Source organism: Rhinoraja longicauda, chromosome 18 (genome assembly GCF_053455715.1).
Source record: "Rhinoraja longicauda isolate Sanriku21f chromosome 18, sRhiLon1.1, whole genome shotgun sequence".
Classification (NCBI taxonomy): domain Eukaryota; kingdom Metazoa; phylum Chordata; class Chondrichthyes; order Rajiformes; family Arhynchobatidae; genus Rhinoraja; species Rhinoraja longicauda.
The window spans coordinates 13,980,903-13,999,437 of NC_135970.1; the positions used below are offsets into that span (position 1 = coordinate 13,980,903).

General features: G+C 42.8%; 1 protein-coding gene across 1 annotated transcript in view; it reads left to right on the top strand.

Moving 5' to 3' along the window:
- trpm5 (transient receptor potential cation channel, subfamily M, member 5) overlaps positions 1 to 13,628 on the top strand; it is a 70,541-nt gene extending 56,913 nt beyond the window's left edge. The window contains exons 21-26 of the mRNA XM_078415613.1: positions 1,068 to 1,242; positions 5,102 to 5,280; positions 6,787 to 6,919; positions 8,523 to 8,595; positions 9,623 to 9,713; positions 13,525 to 13,628. Coding sequence (XP_078271739.1) covers positions 1,068 to 1,242; positions 5,102 to 5,280; positions 6,787 to 6,919; positions 8,523 to 8,595; positions 9,623 to 9,713; positions 13,525 to 13,628 — 755 coding nt within the window. The remainder of the gene's footprint in view (positions 1 to 1,067; positions 1,243 to 5,101; positions 5,281 to 6,786; positions 6,920 to 8,522; positions 8,596 to 9,622; positions 9,714 to 13,524) is intronic.
- The last annotated feature ends 4,907 nt before the right edge of the window (positions 13,629 to 18,535 follow it).

Genomic DNA, 18,535 nt, shown 5'->3' on the forward strand with positions numbered 1-18,535 from the left:
ATGAAGCCTAGCAGTGAGAGTGTACGCTGATTCAGTTGTAACTTGCCAAAACGGAAATGATGCACATGAGGGGGGGGGGGGGGAAATAAAGTACTGGAGAGGCAGGGAAAGATTACTACTTGGACCATTCCTTCGAGGAACTGGTACACACATTTACAGACAAAACTGAATCATAAGCGATTTCTGCTGCCCAGCCCACTTTTTTAAAGTTCTTTTGAAAACAAAGTTGAGGGGTAACTCAGCAGGTCTGGCAGCATATCTGGAGAACATAAGGGAACATAGGATATCTTATTCATCCCCAATTCAGAATGGATTCCTTACGATTCAGTGGAAATACAGGGAGCTGAAGATGATGGAGCCTGATGCAGAGTCCTGACTCAAAACATCACTTGACCTGCTGAATGACTCCAGTACTTTGTGTTCTCCACCAGTTTCCAGCATTCGCTGTTCCTTGCACCTCCACTGAATCATAAGGAACATTCAGAACTGGGGCTTTGCAAGAGATCTCAAAATGTACGCTGCAAAACAGAAATCACTCTTACATTTGAAAATCCTTGTCCAGAAATTGATCTGGCATTAAGGTTGCTTGCCCTTCCTTCCAGATGGCACGCTGTCCAGAATCAAAGGGTTTTCAGGCTACCGTGCTTCATATCTGACCTGTATAGTCAAAGCAGAAATGAAGCTTTTCAAATAGTTTTTTCAGCATTAAATTTAAGGAACCTTTCTTTTAACCTACTACTCGTCCTACTAGTTCCACTGTTTGCCTCCTTGTACCCCTCAGTTATCACCTCTCCCCCAGCCAACAATGGGCCATTATGGGCTCAACCCGTCCTTGGTCATCTGTTGCCGGTCCTGCTTTGCTCTGGCCTTTTCTTACCTCCAATTCCCTCGCCTCTACTTTCAGTCTGAAGAACAGTCCCAACCCAAAGCGTCACCCATCCTTTTTCTCCAGAGACGTTGCCAGACCCACTGAATTACTCCAGCACTTTGTGTCTATCTTCTCTTTTAATCAACCTCATTTCCAGTTTTGGGCATCAATAGCGACAATGATTTCTATGTCATTTTAGAAATTCGGATGGTTAATCGAACATGTATCGGCAACGACGCCAACGTAACAATGACAGGAGTTAACTTGCCCCACTGCATTAATCGCTATGCAAACTGGCTGGTCATCATGCTTCTAGTCATCTTTCTGCTGGTCGCTAATGTACTGCTGCTGAACCTTTTGATTGCAATGTTCAGGTAACATAAAAGAACACGCTCTTCACAAGTTTCAAGGTGCGCTGTTCTGGTTCGGGAGCTTTTGAGGATTTGGGGAGCAAATGTAGAAAAGCATAAATGATCAAGTTTATCTGCAAGAGAATGGGAGGACCCAATGGGATAATGATCGTTTATGAGCCGTGTTAGCTCTCAAGTATTTTCATGAAACACTCTTAACAAAATCCTCCTTTTCGAGTCAACCACATGAAGTTGGTCTACACTTTTTCCGAGGCCAGAGACAGACAACCTTACCGAATGTACATTAAAGAGGGGCGGCACGGTGGCACAGAGGCCCGAGTTCATTCCTGACTATGGGTGCTTGTCTGAAAGGAGATTGTCCATTCTCCCCATGAGCTGCTTGGGTTTTCTCCGGTTTCCTCCCACACACCAAAGACGTACAGCTTTGTAAGCTAATTGGCTTGGTGTAATTGTAAATTGTCCCAGGTGTGTGTAGGATAGTGTTAGTGTGCGGGGATCGCTGGTCGGCACAGACACGGTGGACCGAAGGGCCTGTTTCCGCGCTGTATCTCAAACTAAAACTAAATTGGTTTACACAGGATATACGGTGCCCTCCATAATGTTTGGGACAAAGACCCATCATTTATTTATTTGCCTCTGTATTCCACAATTTGTGATTTGTAATAGAAAAAAAATCACATGTGGTTAAAGTGTACATTGTCAGATTTTAATAAAGGCCATTTTTATACATTTTGGTTTCACCATATAGAAATTACAGCAGTGTTTATACATAGTCCCCCTCATTTCAGGGCACCAGAATATTTGGGACACAGCAGTGTCATGTAAATTAAAGTAGTCATGTTTAGTATTTTGTTGCATATCCTTTGCATGCAATGACTGCTTGGAGTCTGCGATTCATGGACATCACCAGTTCTTGGATGTCTTCTCTGGTGATGCTCTGACAGGCCTGTATTGCAGCCATCTTTAGCTTATGCTTGTTTTGGGGGTTAGTCCCCTTCAATTTTCTCTTCATCATATAAAAGGCATGCTCAATTGGGTTCAGATTGGGTGATTGACTTGACCACTCAAGAATAGAACATTTTTTAGCTTTGAAAAATGCCTTCGTTGCTTTAGCAGTATGTTTGGGGTCAATGTCTTGCTGTAGAATGAACCGCTGGCCAATGAGTTTTGAAGCATTTGTTTGAACTTGAGCAGATAGGATGTGTCTATACACTTCAGAATTCATTATGCTACTACCATCAGCAGTTGTATCATCAATGAAGATAAGTGAGCCAGTACCTTCAGCAGCCATACATGCCCAGGCCAGAACACCCCCACCACCGTGTTTCACAGATGAGGCAGTTCCTTCTCTCCTCCATACTTTGCTCTTGCCATCACTCTGATATAAGTTAATCTTCTTCTCATCTGTCCACAAGACCTTTTTCCAGAACTGTGGTTGCTCTTTTAAGTAGAAGTACTTCTTGGCAAACTATAACCTGGCCATCCTATTTTTGCAGCAAACCAGTGGTTTGCATGTTGCAGTGTAGCCTCTGTATTTCTGTTCATGAAGTCTTCTGCGGACAGTGGTCATTGACAAATCCACACCTGACTCCTGATGAATATTTCCGATCTGTCGGACAGGTGTTTGGGGATTTTTCTTTATTATAGAGTAATTCTTCTGTCATCAGCTGTGGAGGTCTTCCTTGGCCTGCCAGTCCCTTTGCGATTAGTAAGCTCTCCAATGCTCTCTTCCTTCATAATGATGTTCCAAACAGTTGATTTTGGTAAGCCTAAGGTTTGGCTGATGTCTCTAACAGTTTTATTCTTGTTTCTCAGTCTCATAATGGCTTCTTTGACTTTCATTGGCACAAATTCTGTCCTCATGTTGATAAACAGCAATAAAAGTTTCCAAAGGTGATGGAAAGACTGGAGGAAAGACAAGGTGCTGATTGCTCTCTTATACCTGCATTAAGGAGGCAATTAAACACACCTGAGCAATTACAAACGCCTGTGAATCCATGTGTCCCAAACATTATGGTGCCCTGAAATGGGGGAGACTATGTATAAACACAGCTGTAATTTCTAAATGGTGAAACCAAAATGTTAAAAAATGGCCTTTAATAAAATCTGACAGTGCACTTTAACCACATGTGATTTTTTCTATTACAAATCTCAAATTGTTGAGTACAGAGGCAAATAAATAAATGATGGGTCTTTGTCCCAAACATTATGGAGGGCACCCGAAGTGCTTATGTACAGTGATACCTACATTGAATTGCTTACATAATGAATTTCAGTGTATTTCAGTACAATGAAGTACCATTGAACCATGGATTAGTTGAAATTGTTACAAATTATCAACAGAATCAATACAAACAAAAATACCAATCACCATTTCCTGTCCCCTTTCATCCATCTTCTTCACCTCACATTCCCATTACTTGAGCGATCTAAAGATAAACACAAATGGCTGGAGTAACTCAGGGCAGGCAGCATCTCTGGAGAGGATTCCTTCTCTCCAGAGATGCTGCCTGACCCGCTGAGTTACTCCAGCTTTTTGAGTCTATCTTCGGTTTAAACCAGTTCCTTCTTACACACTTGAGTGACCTTTTGAACGGAGATGAGGAAAAACCTTTTCACTGAGAGTTGTAAATCTGTGAAATTCTCTGCCTCAGAAGGCAGTGGAGGCCAATTCTCTGGATGCTCTCAAGAGAGTTAAATAGAGCTCAATGATAGTGGAGTCAGGGGGTATGGGGAGAGGGCAGGAAGAGGGTTCTGATTGTGGATGATCAGCCATGATCACATTGAATGGAGGTGCTGGCTCGGAGGGCTGAATGGCCTATTCCTGCACCTATTGTCTATTGTCTTGATCCTGTGTTAGAAGAATGAGCGTTTCTGTTCTCCCACACTGAGACCAGTACATGAACGAGCACGAGGTCCAGGTCCACTGCTGAGTATTCAAGTGCATGTCAGACTTAATGGAATAATATCATTCATGGTTTTGTCACAAGAAGCCATTTTGGCAATCCACCAAGTCCCAAAACGTCACCCATTCCTTCTCTCCAGAGATGTTGCCTGCCCCGCTGAGTTACTCCGGCTTTTTGTGTCTATCTTTGGCAATCCACCTGTCAACTTGCCCTCTTATGGTAGCTTTACGAAGGAGCAGGAACAGTCACTTTGCAAACCAACGCAACTCGTTGTCAGTCAAAGCCGACACCTCTTAAGCAAAGGTACAGCCAAGTTTCCAACTAACATGGCTGCAGCTGTGTAAGTGTGCATCTGAAACGCTCCCTTCACTTGTTTGCCCCATGCCAATGAGATTCTCCCCCCCGCACACACATCAAACGCCGACAGCAGTCTACTAGCTCATGCGGTCACTTAGAAGCGCTGGAGTCAGAACGCAAGCAAATTCATGGCTTGATGTTTAGTTGGGCATGCCACCGAATGTGCCCAATGCTACAAACTGATAACAATTTAACAGGTGGCACAGTGGTTGCTGCCCGACAGTGCCAGATACCTGGGTTTGATCCTGACTATGGGTGCTGTCTGTACAGTTTGTACGTTCTCCCTCTGACCACGTGGGTTTTCTCATGGTGCTCTGGTTTCCTCCTACACTCCAAAGACGTACAGGTTTGTAGGTTAATTGGCTTTGGTAAAATAAATTGTCCCTAGTGCGTAGGATAGTGTTAGTGTACAAGGTAATCACTGGTCGGCATAGACTTGGTGCGCTGAAGCCTGTTCCCAAGCTGTATCTCTAAAGTCTAAAGATTCAATAGAAATGATTTGTGACAGTCAAAATATGTAAGCTTGAATAATATGCAGGAGAATTAATCTGCACTGTTACATTTCATTGATCTGCTTCTTCCTAACCTTTTTTCCCCAGTTATACCTTCCAGGTGGTGCAAGGAAACACAGACATATTTTGGAAATTCCAGCGCTATAATCTGATCGTCGAGTATCACAGCCGGCCAGCTCTGGCACCGCCCTTCATCATCATCAGTCACCTCAATCTTTTCATTAGATCAATTATTAAGGAACCGCAACACAAGCGAGAGCATTTTGGTAAGTAACCCTCCTCCCTGTTTGTGCATCAATACCAGACCAGGTATGGGGCGGCACAGTGGGACCCAGGTTCGATCCTGACTACGGGTGCTGTCTGTATGGAGTTTGTACGTTCTCCCTGTGACTGTATGAGTTTTCCCCGGGTGCTCCGGTTTCCTCCCACACTCCAAAGGTCTGTACAGGTTTGTAGGTTAATTAGCTTCGGTAAAATTGTAAATGGTCCTGAGTGTGTAGGATTGTGTCAGTATATGCGGTGATCGCTGGTTGGCAAGGACTCGATGGGCCAAAAGGCCGGTTTCCGTGCTGTTTTTCCCAAAAGATAACGATAAGATTGAATAGCATCAGCTTTTCTGGACAGACCCGCAGTATTAAGCAACTGCCGCTGCTGGAATCTTCAACAAAACACAAAGGATATACAGTGGCAAAACACCAGGAAGTGGAGTAACTCAGTGGCCAGGCAGCATCTCTGGAGGGAATGGATAGTAACGTTTTGTGTTTGGAATCTTCTTCAAACTGCTGTAGGCGACCTTTCGGTCTGAACAAAGATCCCAACCCAAAACATTCCCTCCATGGATGCAGCACTTTGTGTTTTGATCTTGTATACCCTTGTGTGAGGTTCATGTTCATTTGAAGCCTACACACAGAGTGACAATTTGTAGCAACCAATTACAAATAGCATGTTTTTGGGGGGATGCGGAACGTAACTGGAGCATCCAAGGGGAATGCATGAGATTACATTCCCGGAATGGCGGGACTGTCGTATGTTGAAAGGCTGGAGCAATTAGGCTTGTATACACTGGAATTTAGAAGGATGAGGGGGGATCTTATTGAAACATAAGATAATTAGGGGATTGGACACATTAGAGGCAGGAAACATGTTCCCAATGTTGGGGGAGTCCAGAACAAGGGGCCACAGTTTAAGAATAGGGGGTAGGCCATTTAGAACGGAGATGAGGAAGAACTTTTTCAGTCAGAGAGTGGTGAAGGTGTGGAATTCTCTGCCTCAGAAGGCAGTGGAGGCCAGTTCGTTGGATGCTTTCAAGAGAGAGCTGGATAGAGCTCTTAAGGATAGCAGAGTGAGGGGGTATGGGGAGAAGGCAGGAACGGGGTACTGATTGAGAGTGATCAGCCATGATCGCATTGAATGGCAGTGCTGGCTCGAAGGGCTGAATGGCCTACTCCTGCACCTATTGTCTATTGTCTACAGGGAGAACGTGTGAACTCTACAAAACCTGCAACGGAGGTCAGGACTGAACCGCGGATTTCCGGAACTGGGAAGCAGCAGCTCTATCAGCTGTGCCAATGTAGTCTGTCGCCTGTGGATCCTTCGAACTTCATTGCATCTCTCACTATGATCCTGTACTTTGTTCTGTGATTCAGCCCTTCAAGGGAAGAGAGAGGGGGAATGCAAATTATGCCTGGACAACGGCCCAATGCTTTTAATTTTAACATATAAATTATCCCAGCACCACTCTTCAAATGTTTTGTTTCGTGCATCTCTTCCAGAAAAGAAATTACCCGAGAGCTTGGACCAGAAAATCAGGATCTGGGAATCTGTACAAAAAGAAAATTACCTCGCCAACTTGGAAAAGGGGAAGAGAGAAAGCAGCACCGAAAGACTGAAGAAAACCTACACCAAGTAAGTGTAATGAAAAGAAAACTAATTTCATAACCAGAAGCAGTTTGTCCAGAACATCGACAGAAAAGATTATCGCAAGAACGCGCCAACAAGCACCAAGACTTAATCTGGATGGCAGTGAGGGCCCCCCCTAGACAGATCCATGCTGAATAGCCAGGATCTCACTCCCAATGCCCTTTGCCTTTGGACAGCTGCAGCCAAGATGAGAAAACCAGCCACCTCTTTGTGGACAATGCGTTTGCAAAGAATGTGTGGAAAAGAACGCAAAGTTCCTTATCGTAGTTCCTTATCGAAGGTCACAAAGTGTTCGAATAACTCAGTGGGTCAGGCAGCCTCTCTGGAGAACATGGATAGGTGACTTTTCGGGTCAGGAACCTTCTCACAAAGTGCTGTAGTAACTCAGCAGGTCCATATTCTCCAGAGATGCTGCCTGATCCACCAAGTTACTGCAGCTGTGTGTCCTTTTGTGTAAACCAGCATCTGCAGTCTGAATGAGGGCCTCAACCCGAAATGTCACGCATTCCTACTATCCAGAGATGCCACCTGCCCCGCTGTCACTCCAGCATTTTGTGCCTATCTTCAGTATAAACCAGCATCCAAGGAATGTGATTCCAAGGCTGTTCCCAGAAGTGCATACAATGGCACACACCGAACGCTGCTGGGAAATGCATACAATGGCACACAACAAACTCTGCTGGGAAATCATCAACCATTCAGTTTGCCCAAAACCTACTGGCCTTCCAATACACCCATTTGTCCATGAGGGAATGCTGCCAACTGCCACATTCCAGGCTGTAGAATAATGTGTGCAGAAGATGCACTGAATGAACATAGACCAGGGAGTGTGATGGCAAATTGATTGAGCTGCTGCATCACATCTCCAGTCATCCAGGCTCATTCTTCCCTCTTGCTGTGTGGAGTTTGCATGCTTTCCCTGTGACAGCATGGGCTTCCTCCTCCAGATGCTCCAGTCTCCTCCCACATCCATGGGCTGGTAGGATAATTGGCTTCGATCAATGTAAACTGAGTCTGTTCAGAAATGGAAACTAGCCACTCACTGAGCTGGGTGGCAGCCATTACATCTTCAAATTAATTTACATGATCTGTTCAAAATCTAATCCACTTCAAGCGGCTCATTAGCAAGGTGAACATTCTGTTCCTTGAAATGGCCTAGATACCATTTTTAACATATAACAACTACAGCATGGAAACAGGCCTGTCCGGCCCTACCAGTCCACGCCGACCATTCTCCCTGACCTAGTCTCATCTACCTGCACTCAGACCATAACCCTCTAATCCCCTCTTATCCATATACCTATCCAATTTACTCTTAAATAATAAAATCGAGCCAGCCTCCACCACTTCCACCGGAAGCCCATTCCATACAGCCACAACCCTCTGAGTAAAGAAGTTCCCCCTCATGTTACCCCTAAACCTTTGTCCCTCAATTCTGAAGCTATGTCCCCTTGTTGGAATCTTCCCCACTCTCAAAGGGAAAAGCCTACCCTTTTGGGCTAACTGTACCTTCCTTAAACCCTGATAAGCTCTTAATCACCATGGAGATCATATCCTTTAACATAATGGGACTGTTTGTTTCTTTTAGGGTAGATTCATTACTTAAATCCGTAAGTGGACTTCAAGAGAGGGAAAAACGCCTTGAAAGCCTTGAGACAAAGGTAGGTCTAAAATAATTCTGAGCTAATGGCATGCCTTTCCAATGTTCTCTTGTTATTTTAACGTTTTGTTGAATAAGCAAATAGTGGGGAATACAGCTACTGTGCCAATGATTGCTTTGGTAATGAACACATTGATATCTAAGCAACAATCAGCTGGGAACTACTTAACGGGTCGCTAACCAAATGTTCATTTAGTGGAGCAGACCGTCACCATTTGTCACACGGCAGTGTGCGAGATGGGAAGAAAATGTTACTTTTGATTTCTGACATCACTTGGCATCACTTTACTCAGCAGGGTAACTACCATCAATCAGAAACACACCCAACAAATTAACCTAGTTTCAAAAATGTGAAAATCAATTAGTGAAACCTTAAATCAGTACTAATATGAGATTAAACATAACATGACCTGATGTTCCATATCTGCCCCAACAGATAATACCAGTTCCATTTTGGTACAAGTGAGCTCTTAACTACACCCAGCACCATCTCAGTTTTATATTTGCGGTTAACCTCTTGATGTGATGCTAGTCACTGTTAGTATGGTAGTGATGCCAAAGACACACTTCAAAAGGTGGATAAGTAAAATAAAGTCTGAAGGGCCCCAACCCGAAACGTCACCTATTTGTGTCTTGCAGAGATGCTGCCTGATCCGCTGAGATATTCCAGCACTGTTTTTTTTTGTTGTAAACCAGCATCTACAGTTCCTTATGTTTACAAATTCTGTAGCTGCTGGAAATCTGAAATTAGAATAAGAAAATACTGTAGGGCAGTCAGCATTCATAGAAAGGAAAAAAAAGTTAATGTTTCAATTTCTTTGTCTCTCCACAAATACTGTCTGGACTCTCAGCAGTTTCTATTTGTTGCGTTTCTAACCCATGACTCGTGTTCCATTAACCCATCCGAAAATTTTCAGTTGCAGCTCCTTAATCAAAATCCCCGATGATTAATTTTTATAGTCGCACTAATGCTTTTAAATGTAGCTTCAATAATAGTTGCACTTGTTTATTTCTTGGTATTTTTGCAGATTAAATATTGCAGTGATGTTCTAGCCTGGATGACTGAATCCTTTATTCAACAAAACCTACACTGCAACAGGCCTCCTCCAATCGGGGCAGGTACTGCTATTTAATCAGACGCTACATTTGTGTGCCCACAAATGTGCTTCCAATTTAATTTTCGAGTTTACATGATCAGCGATTTTAAAATCAACCATTGCTTGTGTGCATCATTTGGTGTATAAAGAGAGAGATGTTTGATCAGGGAATCAAGGGTCGTGGGGAACTGAGTTAAGGCCTGAGGCAGTTCAGCCTCGATATGACATGCTTGACTTTCAATAAGAGTGCTCAACTGTAAGATATGAAAGCATGAGAATCCCAAAGTGAAAAGAACACCAGGTTCATCATATTAATTGTTGCTTAAACAAAGTGTTCTTCAATTAGTCCGATTCAGAGAGGATAGAAAGAGATCGCTACGGGAAGTGGTGGGAAATGCTGCAAAGGCAAATGCTTCCTGAAAAATCATGTGTGTGGTTGGCATGGTTGTGCCACAGTATTGTTCCTTATAGCACCAGCGAAGCAGGTTCGATCCTGCCTACAGGTGGTGTAAGGAGTTTATACATTCTTCCTGTGACCGTGTGGGTTTTCTCCAGGTGCTCGGCTTTCCTCCCACATTCCAAAGATGTGCAGGTTTGTAGGTCAATTGGCCTCTGTAAACTGTTCCTAGTGTGTAGTTTAGAACTGGTGTATGGGTGATCTTTGGTCGATGTGGACTCCGTGGAGCGAATGGCCAGTTTCCACGCTGTATCTCTAAATTAACTTCACTCCATATATTTCAGGCCTCTTGCAGAGGATGCAGTAATCTACTTTACATTTGGACGACTTTATACAAATTGAAACGTTTTATTTTTAAAACACACTGGGAATATATGAAATAAAATTAAAAATGAAGATTTTCGGCCGTTCAGGCAGCGAAAGAGTTAAATATTTAAGGTCTATGACCTGATCAGAACTGGGCAGGGTGGGGAGACAAATTGAATTACTGGATGCACTGGGGTGTTATGAAGCTGTGGAATTCTCTGCTTCAGAAGGCAGTGGAGGCCAATTCTCTGGATGCTTTCAAGAGAGAGTTAGATAGAGCTCTTAATGACAGCGGTCAAGGGATATGGGGAGAAGGCAGGAACGGGGTACTGATTGAGTGATCAGCCATGATCGCGGTGCTGGCTCGAATGGCCGACTCCTGCACCTATTGTCTATTGAAAGTGTTGTCATCCAAATGAATGCAATGGAATCGGAAGAAGTGGAAGGCTGAGTGGGAGATGGTGTGATCAAAGTCGCTGAGGGTGTTTCTGGGGGACTGTATAGTTACTGCCAAACCATTGCTCAGACAGAAATAGAAAATGGGACAAAGTACTGTGAGACATGGAAGGCAGTAACATAAGGGATGAAAACATTAAACAATTCTGACACTGTCATCATGTGCCAACACATGACACTCACTAAGCATTTATCTCAGGACGTGATGAGGGCAGCAATTCAAGAAACGCTGAATAGATTTGAACAGACCTACTTAATATACTGATAGTGATCTGCAGCTCCATATAGGACACAGAACTAAAAACGACTTGCAAACCAAACGCTTACAGGCAATTGAATAAGTAAGCCCTCGAATATACACTTAATGCAGGCAAATTGGATTAGTGCAGATGGGTTAAAAGGTTGGGGAATGGGCATGTTGGGCTAAAAGGCCTGTTTCTGTGCTGTACAACATTGAGTGTTTGTTTCAGTGGATAGTACACTGACAAACACTTTACTGATGTTTGTTTCTCAACATGGAACAATGGATCTTCTGTGTTTATACAAACCTATGGATTTTAGGCCCAGAATTTTGGATATAGATATTTACAACCTCTGATACATAGAAACATAGAAAATAGGTGCAGGAGGAGGCCATTCGGCCCTTCGAACCAGCACCGCCATTCATTGTGATCATGGCTGATCGTCCATAATCAATAACCCGTGCCTGCCTTCTCCCCATATCCCTTGATTCCACTAGCCCCTACAGCTCTATCTAACTTGCTCTTAAATCCTTCCAGTGATTTGGCCTCCACTGCCCTCTGTGGCAGAAAATTCCACAAATTCACAACTCTGGGTGAAAAAGTTTCTTCTCACCTCAGTTTTAAATGGCCTCCCCTTTATTCTAAGACTGTGGCCCCTGGTTCTGGACTCGCCCAACATTGGGAACATTTTTCCTGCATCTAGCTTGTCCAGTCCTTTTATAATTTTATGTGTTTCTATAATATCCCCTCTCATCCTTCTAAACTCCAGTGAATACAAGCCTAGTCTTTTCAATCTTTCCTCGTATGACAGTCCCGCCAACCCCAGGGATCAATCTCGTGAACCTACACTGCACTGCCTCAATTACAAGGATGTCCTTCCTCAAATTAGGAGACCAAAACTGTACACAATTCTCCAGATGTGGTCTTAACAGGCCCTATACAACTGCAGAAGAACCTCTTTACTCCTATACTGAAGTCCTCTTATTATGAAGGCCAACATGCCATTAGCTTTCTTCACTGCCTGCTGTACCTACATGCCAACTTTCAGTGACCGATGTACAAGGACACCCAGATCTCGCTGCACCTCCCCCTTACCTAAACTAACACCATTGAGATTATATTCTGCCTCCTTGTTTTTGCCGCCAAATTGGATAACCTCACATTTATCTGTATTACACTGCATCTGCCCACTCACTCAACCTGTTCAGGTCACCCTGCAACCTCCTAACATCCTCTTCACAGTTTACACTGCCACCCAGCTTTGTGTCATCCGCAAACTTGCTAGTGTTGCTTCTAATTCCCTCTTCCAAATCATTAACATATATGGTAAACAGTTGTGGCCCCAACACTGAGCTTTGCGGCATTCCACTCGCCATTGCCTGCCATTCTGAAAAGGATCCACTGGCTCCTCTTCATCCATTTTACTTGTCACATCCTCAAAAAAACCCAGATTAGTCAAGCATGATTTCCCTTTCATAAATCCATGCTGACATGCTGACTTGGACTTATCCTTTTACTGCTATCCAAATGCACTGCTATTACCTCTTTAATAATTGACTCCAGCATCTTTCCCACCACCGAAGTCAGGCTAACTGGTCTGTAATTCCCCGTTTTCTCTCTCGCTCCTTTCTTGAAAAGTGGGATATTAGCTATCCTTCAATCCACAGGAACTGATCCTGAATCTATTGAACATTGGAAAATGATCACCAATTCGTCCGCTATTTCTAGAGCCACTTCCCTGAGGACCCTGGGATGCAGACCATCAGGCCTAGGGGATTTATCATCCTTCAGTCCCATTAGTCTACCCAATATTATTTTTCGCCTAATGAAAATTTCTTTCAGTTCCTCTACCCCACTAGATCCTCTGTCCTCTAGTACATCTGGGAGATTGTTTGTGACTTCCTTAGTGAAGACAGATCCGAAGTACCTGTTCAACTCTTCTGCCATTTCCTTGTTACCCATAATAATTTCACCCGTGTCTGCCTTCAAGGGACCCACATTTAACTTTGCTACTCTTTTTCTCTTAATGTGTAGGAAGGAACTCCAGATGCAGGTTTAAACCGAATATACACAAAATGCTGGACTAACTTAGTGGGACAGACAGCGTCTCTGGAGAGGAATGGGTGACGTTTCGGGTCACCCATTCCTTCTCTCCAGAGACCCTGCCTGTCCCGCTGAGTTAGTCCAGCATTTTGTGTCTATATACAACCTCTGATGTTATGGTTTAATTATCTATATACATTAATTTGAAATCAAACAGTCCTATATCTTTCCATTTTGACTGTTAACAATCATTTAAAACTCATTGTTCCAGCTAAACGGTATGTCATAGAAATTAGAGTAAACAACTTTTCTCTTGTCCCGCTTTCCAGCCCCTGCTGATTCTCCAATTCCAGTCGACAAGAAACAACCAGCAGATGTTACTGACTGTCCAGTGGACACTGAAGCAATGGCTATGCCCTACATCGACAACTAAGGAAACCGCTCTGGTACAGAGAATAATAATGAATATTTCACGAGCATTAATCTTTGCCCGCTTTGGCAACAACTGCATCAAAAAAAAAAAAGTACACATTTTAAACTTGAATTTTAATCTGGGAAACTCAGTTGTAGCTTTGTGGATAAGTAAAGGAAAGTGAAGAGCAAACAATCATATCTTTCAGCAGTGACTGGCATACATATCACATCATTGATATCTTTGCTTGATACACTCAGTCAGGTCTGAGGCTCACTGGTCAAAATGTAATCTGGATGACACAACAAAAAGAATTTACTATCGTTTTCAACTTGTGCAACAGTAAATATTTATTTTGGGCTTTGTTAATTAAGCAAGGGCAAAGTGAGAATCTGCAAATATGCACAAGCGAACCTCTCACACAAAGGCTATATAAAGTACTTTAACACATTAAAACGTTAATACCTCATGTTGATTCATCTTAGAAAACTCCAGTACATCTCCCCATGGCAGGACTTGAATACCTAGGCCAACTCTACAGGACAGTACTGCCATTGTGCTAAGCTGGCAATTTTTTTTTCTAAAAAGAGAAATTAAAGATAGTGGCAGTTCATGGCAGGCCCATTGTTTCTGCCTGCTCCTGCCCCACACAGCCTCCAACCTTATCATTCCCCAGCACCACACAACCCATTTTTACCTTCTCCCCAAAATCCTTAAGCAGAACTGCCCTGGCAGACCCATTGTTTCTTCTGGGTCCAGCCCCAAACGTTCCTCATTAACAAAAACAGGCAATCCGGTTTGCCTTGCATGCCGACTTCAAGCAACTAAATTGCTTATTATTTTCAGGGTTATTTCTGGGAACTTGCTGTGTGTAATTATGCTGGTCTTATTTAAGAACATAATTAGGAGGGCACAGGCAGCCCTTCAAAGCCTGTTCCACCACATGACAAATTTGTGCCTGTTCCTCTGCCTCTTCCACATTCCCTCCCAACCATTATATCACCCTAACACTCAAATGCACTTCCAAGTAATATTGTAGGACACAAACTGATTTGTCATTTATCAAATACAAAGGTGGTGCTAGCTAGATTATTGCCCGGAAGTGATGAAAATCTATGCCATTCCATTAAATGTTGTTTGACGGCACTGGGCCTGTACTCGCTGGAGTTTAGAAGGATGTGAGGGGGACCTCATTGAAACTTACCAAATAGTGAAAGGCTTGGATAGAGTGGATGTGGAGAGGATGTTTCCACTAATGGGAGTCTTGGACCAGAGGTCATAGCCTCAGAATTAAAGGATGTTCCTTAAGGAAGGAGATGAGGAGGAATTTCTTTAGTAAGAGGGCGGTGAATCTGTGGAATTCTTTGCCAAACAGCCGTGGAGGCCGTCAATCGATATTTTTAAGGCAGGGATAGGTTCTTGATTAGTACGGGTGTCAGGGGTTATGGGGAAAAGGCAGGAGAATGGGGTTAGGAGGGAGAGATAGATTAGCCATAATTGAATGGCAGAGTAGACTTGATGGGTCAAATGGCCTAATTCTGCTATCACTTATGACCTTAAATTGCAAATTTGCACCTGCATTACTACATCTGTCAATTACGTTTGTACACATTGTTTACTGTTACATTGTAGGATTGAGTTATATTGTAATCTTGTCCAGTATATTGAAATAAAAGTTTGCTTGTACTGATAATCCAATAATGTATTGTGCATTTTTTTAAATTAAAAAAGAACAAATTAAGAGCAAACGTGTAACTAGGGAATATGGTGTCACAAGTAGACGGGAGGTGGTGGTGATTTTTGGCATGCTGCCCTTCATCACTGAATATAGGACACTGAATATAGAAGCTGGGATGTTATGTTGCTGTTTTAGTTGTCCTGCTATCAGAAAGACACATTAAGCTGAAAAGAAAGCAAAGGGGATTATGATGTCAGGACTCAAGGGCCTGAGTTATAGGGCAAGGCTGGGCAGACAGACTTTATTTTTGGAGAGTAGGAGGCTGAGGGGCAACCTTACAGGAGTGTATAAAATCATGAGTGGCAAAGATAAGGTGAACGCACAGGGAAAGAGACAGAATCAAGAACTAGAGGGCATATATTTAAATTGAGAGGGGAAAGATTTAAAAAGGGACCTGTCGGGCAACATCTTCGCACAGGATGGCACGTATTTCAAATGAGAAAATGTGGGCGAGGCAGATAAAATAACATTTAAAAGCCATTTGGACAACTACATGGACTGGAAAGGTTTGAACTTGGGCCTAATGGGATTCAAATGGGATTAGATTAGATGGGCTTTTTGGTCAGCGTGGAAGAGTTGGGCCAATGGACCCACGTTGTGTTTCTCAATGACACTGCACCTTTTGAGTTGTTTGAATAGAGAACTAATTTTTCCAATTTCTTTTGTATTTTTATCCCATCACGCCATGTAGAATCCTAATATTGTCATATTGTACTTCTCCAGTCTCATTAGCATTCCCCTAAGATTTTCATAAACCAACATCAAATGTAGGTGTGACCTTGAGAGCCTCGCACTGAATCTCTCTGCTATGTGCCAGTAACTCAGTATTCTGAAGCTTACATTTTGTAACTAAATTGGAACACTCGTCAAAACGGCATTCTGGACCAAGTACAACATTGTTCAGTTTCCCAGAGATATAACAGAACCTTTAAACTTGCAAAATAATTCAAGATCCAGGTCCTGTGAAATCCACCTTTGAACTTGAGAATGTATATTGAAGGCAAAGGTGACATGCAAAAGGAATGATCTGGAAACCTGTACATCTAACATGACCAACTTTGCCTTTTAAAGCCAAAGGTAGATAAGGTGTCACCATTATGAGCCAGAGCAAGAGCTAGATGGTATAAACACATTTAATCTAAGACTCAAACTTATTATGAAAAATTCTGATTTGACAGGTGAGGCAGAACTCAGTCATATTGATTGTGACATTATACCCATTCCACTAACACACTTGAGGGGAGGGCAGGACTGGCAGCGCAATGTTCCAGGGTAGAGATACTTACAGACATGATCAAAGTGAGAGCAAGAGAGGAGGGGGGTAATTGTGATTTTGATCACGGAGAATATGAGAGTAAAAGGATATGCCTGGGGAACATCCAGTGAGGCTACATGGAGATAAGGGGTGGGTGATTACTTTGATGGGATTACACTAGAGGCTTCCCAACAGCCAGTGGAATTAGAGCAAATGTAAGGAGATAATTTTTGGAATAGTCGGGTCGTAATACTTGATGATATTAAATTTCCCAACATCCACTGAGACTGCCACAGTGCTCAGGGATTAGATAGGACAGAAAGATGGGCACAAAATGCTGGAGTAACTCAGCAGGACAAGGCTGTATCTCTGGAGAGAAGGAATGGTTGATGTTTTGGGTTGAGATCCTTCTTCAGACCGAGAGTCCGGGGAAAGGAAGATTAGAGATATGGAAGGGCTAAGTATGAAAACGACAGATCAAAACAGACGATGTTCAGGAAAATGTAGAATGGTTCATAGTTAGCTGAAAACTGGAGGGTGGCTAATGTGGTACCTTTATTTAACTGCAAGGACAAGGGAGGGACGGAAAGGCCAGTGAATTACCCAGAGGAGACAGCAATAAATAGGGAAGGCCAAAGATTATTTGACCTAAAGCATCCTCCGCGATAGATCTTTTGAAATTTCATATTTACAATTTGCAAGTAGCACACCACAACCTAGATAGATTGCAGTACCTTAATTTATATAATTGTATAAGTTAACTGAAAGAAACACTTCACCAGAAGAGTGCCAAATCCACACAGTGAATGTTAGGAAACAGGTAGCTATTTTGCACAAGCCTCAATCAATCATTGAACCTGTAGTGAAGATTATACCATGTTCCATCAGTTGAACTGCTTGGCAAGCTTGACTGGCAGGAAAAGAGCGACTATTTCATATAATACACTGCTTATAATATGGTGCTATGATTTCAGCTGTCAAATCATCATTATCCAGTGTTGTGACATGAAAAGACTTCTGATTACAAGCTGGTTTCAAGTGGTTTATTCCAGTTTCAGAATGCTCCAAAGCATTAAATTGACCTCGTCACTAGGCAATGAAACGGCTAGTACGTAAGGCATGACCGTAATTCAGTCTTCCATGACGTCTTGTACTTGGAAACAGACCACCTCTAGTCTTTAGCTGTGACACATTGATTAGAACCCGTATAAATGCAAGAACACTGATTCTACATTAATAAATATATTATGTTCACATAAAACGCATTTCACTATTTTTGGATGTGCCAAGAACCTGGATCTTCTCCTGTGATCTTGGAACTGAAGCACTTAATTTGCACACTAGGTCCCACAGTCAGCACCTAGATAAATTATCAAATCACTTGCAGAGTAATTAGTGATCAGAATAATATAAGCCCCCTTGCTCTTCTACAAATAAACCTACATTAGCTCTTCTCCCCACCAAAGAGAGGGGTTCAAAAGTGTTTTGGTTTAATGGCTCATCTAAAAGGTGTACACCTTTTACAACAGTTCTCCACCAATTCCTTTCACAAATGCCAGTCCCTGGAGATGGTGCATTAAACTACAATAAGATGGGCGAATCAGCCTGGCACAGCACCCTAACAAGTGCCACAGTACGTACAAATTGACGCAATTGGCAATGTTAGTGACACGACAGTGCTAGTAAAAAAAAAAAAAAAGTTAATTTAATCCCCACAACAAATTATTTTGATCCTTCACGGGAGCAGAGTAGACACCAACAGCAATGCAGAAGCACACTGGTGACACAGTATCGCAACACACTTGGTTTATAGAACTAGCAGCAAATGTAATCGGGGCTGACCAACAGAGAGAATACAAACTCGTTAACAGCACTTGAGGTATTAACATACTCTGTTCAGAGGTCAATCGAATAACACTTGCAAGAAACTGACTT